Here is a 6,982-nt window from a genome sequence, read left to right as displayed (position 1 = left end):
GTACAGCCCACGGAGGGCTCCAGTTCCCGAGTATAGCCCACGGAGGGCTCCAGTTCCCAAGTATAGTCCACAGAGGGCTCCTGTTCCAGAATTTAGCCCAGTGAGGGCTCCTGTCCCCGTGCTTAGCCCAAGGAGGGCTCAAGTCTCTGAATCTCCTCCAGAGCGCCCTCAAGTGCCCGCTCCTCCAGAACGCCCCCCAGGATTCCTAGATTTCCACAAGACAATTTGGGGGGGGGGCATATACCCGTGGCCGAGCCGGCTAAGGCCACGGAGGATCCGCCTTGGCCTCCTGTGTCCCCTAATCCGCCATGGTCCCCTGAGCTACCAGCTCCGCTATGGCAACGTGAACTGCCTGCTCCGCCATGGCTCCTGGACCTCCCTGATCCGCCCTGCTTGTCTCAGTTGTCTCAGCCCAGTTCCAGTCCTGCACCAGCCTCCAGGGCGCCTGCCCCCCCTCCCCGATACGGCGCGGTCTGCCCTTATTTGGTTCAGTTCCTGTTCTCATTTAGTTAATCATCATTCATTAGTTTCCACCTGTGTTATATTAATCATCTCATTAGTTCCCTTTGTTTGGGTTTTGCTTATAAGTCCTCAGTTCTCCCTTAGTCTTCGTCCGTTCACCGTCATGTTTAGTTTGCTCTTAGATGTTTCTGATTTATCTGTCTCCTGATTATTCTCTTGATTTGAAGTTGGAATTAAAGATTGTGTGCTGGATTACTCCTGCGTCGTGCGCTTATCTCCATAGAGCACAGTACCTGTGACACAAAGTCAATTTTTTACTCCGATTGGATTCATCTGAAAGAAGGGAGTCATATACGCCTAGGATGGCTTGAGGGTGAGTAAATAATGGGCTAATTTTCATTTTTGGGTGAACTATCCCTTTAAGTGTAAGTGTCAATGCATTTAAGAAAAATAAAAGACATTTAAATCACCATTTAGTTATTGCTGCAGGCTTTGGTAGCTATATATTGAAACGTCCCCTCTAGTTCACATGCCAGACACAAAGAGCATCCAAGGGGGGAATATTCAATTAGACACAACATCCACATCACAAATCCTGGTCTAATTTTAATCTCAGTTTCTGTGCTTTCATTTTCTACACATCAGAAGGCAAGTTTATCTCATGATTTATTGTCACCTGAACCCTGAGGATGAACTCTACAAATCGCAACTGCCTTTGTATGACATTTTTCTATTATTTGCAGTCAGGGTGGCTGAAATATACTGAACAAAATTATAAACGCAACACTTTTGTTTTTGCCCCCATTTTTCATGAGCTGAACTCAAAGATCTAAGACTTTTTCTATGTACACAAAAGGCCTATTTCTCTCAAATATTGTTCACAAATCTGTCTAAATCTGTGTTAGTGAGCACTTCTCCTTTGCCGAGATAATCCATCCACCTCACAGGTGTGGCATATCAAGATGCTGATTAGACAGCATGATTATTGCACAGGTGTGCCTTAGGCTGGCCACAATAAAAGGCCACTCTAAAATGTGCAGTTTTACTGTATTGGGGGGTCCGGGGGGGTCCGAAAACCAGTCAGTATCTGGTGTGACCACCATTTGCCTCACGCAGTGCAACACATCTCCTTCGCATAGAGTTGATCAGGTTGTTGATTGTGGCCTGTGGAATGTTGGTCCACTCCTCTTCAATGGCTGTGCGAAGTTGCTGGATATTGGCAGGAACTGGAACACGCTGTCGTATACGCCGATCCAGAGCATCCCAAACATGCTCAATGGGTGACATGTCCGGTGAGTATGCTGGCCATGCAAGAACTGGGATGTTTTCAGCTTCCAGGAATTGTGTACAGATCCTTGCAACATGGGGCCGTGCATTATCATGCTGCAACATGAGGTGATGGTCGTGGATGAATGGCACAACAATGGGCCTCAGGATCTCGTCACGGTATCTCTGTGCATTCAAAATGCCATCAATAAAATGCACCTGTGTTCGTTGTCCATAACATACGCCTGCCCATACCATAACCCCACCGCCACCATGGGCCACTCGATCCACAACGTTGACATCAGCAAACCGCTCACCCACACGATGCCATACACGCTGTCTGCCATCTGCCCTGTACAGTGAAAACCGGGATTCATCCGTGAAGAGAACACCTCTCCAAAGTGCCAGACGCCATCGAATGTGAGCATTTGCCCACTCAAGTTGGTTACGACGACGAACTGCAGTCAGGTCGAGACCCCGATGAGGACGACGAGCATGCAGATGAGCTTCCCTGAGACGGTTTCTGACAGTTTGTGCAGAAATTCTTTGGTTATGCAAATCGATTGTTGCAGCAGCTGTCCGGGTGGCTGGTCTCAGACGATCTTGGAGGTGAAGATGCTGGATGTGGAGGTCCTGGGCTGGTGTGGTTACACGTGGTCTGCGGTTGTGAGGCCGGTTGGATGTACTGCCAAATTCTCTGAAACGCCTTTGGAGACGGCTTATGGTAGATAAATGAACATTCAATTTACGGGCAACAGCTCTGGTGGACATTCCTGCAGTCGGCATGCCAATTGCACGCTCCCTCAAAACTTGTGACATCTGTGGCATTGTGCTGTGTGATAAAACTGCACATTTTAGAGTGGCTTTTTATTGTGGCCAGCCTAAGGCACACCTTTGCAATAATCATGCTGTCTAATCAGCTTCTTGATATGCCACACCTGTGAGGTTGATGGATTATCTCGGCAAAGGAGAAGTGCTCACTAACACAGATTTAGACAGATTTGTGAACAATATTTGAGAGAAATAGGCCTTTTGTGTACATAGAAAAAGTCTTAGATCTTTGAGTTCAGCTCATGAAAAATGGGGGCAAAAACAAAAGCGTTGCGTTTATAATTTTGTTCAGTGTATGAAACCAAGTAAGGAAGGGTAAACATTAGTAAGACAAAAGACATAAAAGGTTCGTTTTTTTAAAGGTTAGTTATTTATGGAGTTGAAACTTTAGCATAGCATACCACCATTTTTTTGTTTTAATTTGTTTTTAACATGGAAGGACGCTTACCATGGGCTTCTCTGTTTTGATTGACTTGACTTGTAGACATTCGTCCTGTTTCGAGGTAGCATGGTTATACTCCCTTTGGTCAGTGATCGCTCTGAGAGGCAGTTGTCCAGGTGACTGACCTTGTCCATTACCTTCAGGTTCTCGGGACTGAGGTGGGGGACGCGGGTATGTATCCCCACGCTGTTTCTTGGTGACATGTGCTTCAGGACCATGTACAGTCTTAACATGTTTCCGTAAAGAGCTGGGATCAGTGTATCGTTTAGTGCAACCAGGGATTTTGCACACATAGGGTTTCTGAGAGAAATAAAGAGAGAGGGAGCATTGGAATGTTAGATAAATAAATGTCTGCTAACTCTTTTAACAACTTAAAGTCGACATAATGGGTAATTGCAACCCATGTCAAACATTTGATGTATTTTTAGTGAAAATAGTATTCAACAATAAAATCAGGATATGATGTAATTTGAAGTTGAATGGGCTGAAATCAAAACAGCTTGGTGATGTCAGCCAAAATCCAATGTTCTAGAGTAGGAGCAAGTCATCACATTTTGGAAAAAATTTTTACTTTACTAAAGGCACTGTTTTTTTTCCCTGTTGCAATAATGTGCAATAATTGGTTTTCATGTTGACTATAATTACTTCTTGTCCAAACCTGAGAGTGTTAGAAGCAAAATACCTTGTTTAATACTTGACATGTTCATGTGTGTGAATTACCTCATTGGAATGTGTGCGATTCTGGTGTTTGGCTCGGTCTGACGCATTGGAAAAGGCTTTGTTGCAGCCTTCATGTTCACACACATAGGGTTTCTCTCCTGTGTGTGAACGCAAATGTGTCTTCAGGTTCTCCAGTCTGGAGTAGGCCTTTGAACAGCCTTCAAACTGAGAGAGAAAAGGACACACATTTACATTGATTTGTTCTAGACAGACCAAGGCTGTTTAAGCAGTTAGCTTCTCAGGTAAGCCCACATTAAAAGTTGTCCTACATACTGAAATGAGTGTCTGAAAACATAAAAAAAACTAAAAAACTAAATGTATTTAATATAATTCTCACCGTGCATTTATGAGGCTTCTCTCCTGTATGTCTGCGCATGTGCACTACCAGCATGTACTGGGCCTTAAAAGGTTTCTGCTCTCTTGAACATTCCTCCCAGCGACACACAAACTCCTTCTTTTCTCCATGGATGTGATCATTATTTATGTGCTGTGAGAGGAAGAGAAGGTCAAAGTTCATGTTAAAGACATTTATCATGCTATGGTATGCTCTGATGAAAATCTTTTGCTTCCCTCTACATTAACAAAGAGTTGTACATTTCTAAATATGAGTCTGCATCAACTAACTCATCCATTTTGTAGGTGAAATATGCAATGGCATTATTGTGCCACTAGAGGGCATCATGATCACAAAATTGAGTCTTAAACAACCGCTCATCAACCGCTTAACCACCACACACTTTAACACATTAATAATATCTATTTAACTTATGGAAGAGATTCAACATTATAAAACGAGGGTTTATACTAAGGAGGATGTCTAAGGTTAAAGTGTCTTGTCTACTGGTGAGCAGCAGCATTCTTTAAGGGAACTTACAGAACCATCTGTATCAACATTGAAACGCCTGTTTAAAATTAAAAGAAGCTACTCAGACATCTACATGAGCCTGTCTTTATCTTCAGTGTGTCTTTTGTCTGGCTTTACATGCAGTTTGTATAAAAAACAAATTTCTGCCACATAATTTAAAAAAAATGCTTTGATATAAAATAATTATGACATAAAAATCTGAAATTATAACATGTCAAGTCATACTTATGGGATTAAAAAGTTGAAACGGTAACATAAATAGTTTAAAATAGTAATAAGTCAAAATTATGACATAAAAAATACAAAATCATGACATACTAAATCCTAATTATAACATAAAAAGTCACAATTGTAAGATACAAGGCCAATTATGACAAAAAAAGTATGTCATAATAGTATGTCATAATTTTGACTTTTTATGTCATCGTGATTTACCAGATCATGATCCTTTTATATACTGTATGTGGCGGAAATGGGCTTCATGGGATTTATAATAATTTAGTTCTGAATGCTTACTTTCAATTACTTTTATTTTATGGGAAAACATTTCTATAATTGAGTGTTTGTCTTTGAATGCTTGTGAAAAGTAATTGTTAAAACTATTTTTTTCTGGTTAGTTTCACATGAAGCCATTCAGACATCTGTATGATCCTCTTTTTTTGTTTTGTTTACAAACCCCTGCTTCTCCTCACACCGTTATTCTTTCTCATTTGTCATCTTTCCTTTTCTTTTCTTTCTTCCCCCCCTCTGCTCAGTATGCTCAGTCTGCTGTGAGTGTGCATGGTTTGTGAGTCTCAGTGTCCGATTTAAACGGGATTTCAAATAAAACCCTGTCACTTCCCATCACTATAGGCCTATGGCCCTTGCCATGACAAGTGCTGACAGTTGTGCTACTGTGGCAACTTTCAATCTAAGGCTTCGGGAGGGGTGGAGCAGCAGTGGGGGATGCATTTGGGGTGAAAGATATTGAAAGTTTAGTGAAAGAATCTCTAATGTCAGAGCTTTCCAACTGCAGCCTAGCACCTTTATTCAACCCTCTTGTTGATACTGTCACCACTGGCTTAACCAAACCCCAATACTTCCTCTCTTTCTCTTTCATTTGCCATTTTTCTTTCCTTCAAGCCATCAGTTCCCTGTTGTATTTCTTCTATCTTTCTCTCAACATGCTGCCTCTGCTTAGGTCCTTCTCATTTTCTCTATGTAACCTTTTTTTTTTTTGTCTGGCCGTCTCTGTCACACACACACACACACACACACACAGTGAAGGATTTGTAAAGAGTTGAAGGTTTCAAAGAAAACACACATTTTCATGCAAACTGAGCAGATGAGGTCAACATCTGGCATCCACACAAAGACAATAGTGTGCAGCACTTATGAGTGCTTTTCCTGTCCCGAAGCCATTTGATTTCAAAGGGACAGACACAATATCCTGAACATAAGTGAGCGGGATTAATAAATTCCAAAGCAATGGAGACAGAAAATTTTGGATGGAAGACAGGGAAGAAAATACAAGAGAAAGACAGACAGACAAGCCAAAAGACAAAGACAAAACCGAAAAAGAAAGACAGTCAGTGAGTTGACTTTCCTCACATACAGAGCAGAAGAGCGGACAGACCAGAGTGACAGCAGGAAGGCCAAGAAAAGGCAGAGTAAAACAGCTTCTAAAAAAAGAGTGAGAGGTGACAGCAGAGACAGAGAGCAGAGCTCATTCTCTATTCCTCTTCATGACACAAAGGCGGCCAGCATCACGGTCCTCCCTGTCACCTCGCTGCAGTTGCAGCCAAACTTTCACAGAGTTTGGGTGAGGAACATGCACATTTGTGTGTGCGCGCGAGTGAGCAAGTATGCGCACACTATTTTTTTTGCACATTTACATCACTAGAAGTCGAAGTCGAACTGTCATTCAAACCTTCCTTTTAGGCAAAGAGTGGACCTTCAATTACCTGTCTGGGTTGATTTTACGGCAAATGATCACCATGAGAATGTTCTTAATTGAGAGCAACTGTCCAACATAAGAGAACATAACAACATACTGAAGTTTGTTTTAATATAGGCATGGGACCATGGCCGGACTTACCATTGGGCTTGACTGGGCTGCAGCCCACGCCTTAACCCGTTTACATTTGTTCAGTTATGTGCCAGTCAGAAATTATTAGTCGCATTTCAACAGCGCGCACGGGCCAGCCGGGGCTAACAACTTCCAGCTTCCAACTACGACATTCGAAGCCATAATCAAACAGCATAAACTGGACTTTATGATTTTTTTTCACATAGAAAAATGACACACGTACTAAATCATGTCTGCGCTGCGCCGAATCGCCGATTAATTTGTGATCACATGGCTACTTTAAACGGTTCCATTAAGCCTTTAGCCCAAAAGAGCGGACATTTACAAA

The 6,982-nt window shown here is 42.3% G+C and overlaps 1 protein-coding gene across 2 annotated transcripts in view; it reads right to left on the bottom strand.

The window, feature by feature from the left end:
- LOC107749627 (transcriptional activator GLI3-like) overlaps positions 1 to 6,982 on the bottom strand; it is a 230,462-nt gene that overhangs the window by 10,390 nt on the left and 213,090 nt on the right. For both annotated transcript variants that reach the window (XM_016564794.1, XM_016564795.1), the window contains exons 11-13: positions 4,059 to 4,208; positions 3,722 to 3,886; positions 3,008 to 3,301 (exon numbers count right to left, since the gene is read on the bottom strand). In XM_016564794.1, coding sequence (XP_016420280.1) covers positions 3,008 to 3,301; positions 3,722 to 3,886; positions 4,059 to 4,208 — 609 coding nt within the window. The remainder of the gene's footprint in view (positions 1 to 3,007; positions 3,302 to 3,721; positions 3,887 to 4,058; positions 4,209 to 6,982) is intronic.

This window comes from Sinocyclocheilus rhinocerous, unplaced genomic scaffold (genome assembly GCF_001515625.1).
Source record: "Sinocyclocheilus rhinocerous isolate Xijiao unplaced genomic scaffold, SAMN03320098_v1.1 scaffold1423, whole genome shotgun sequence".
In the NCBI taxonomy this organism is placed as follows: Eukaryota; Metazoa; Chordata; class Actinopteri; order Cypriniformes; family Cyprinidae; genus Sinocyclocheilus; species Sinocyclocheilus rhinocerous.
Note: the sequence above shows the minus strand (reverse complement) of the source record. Positions and strands in the feature narration are given on the sequence as shown.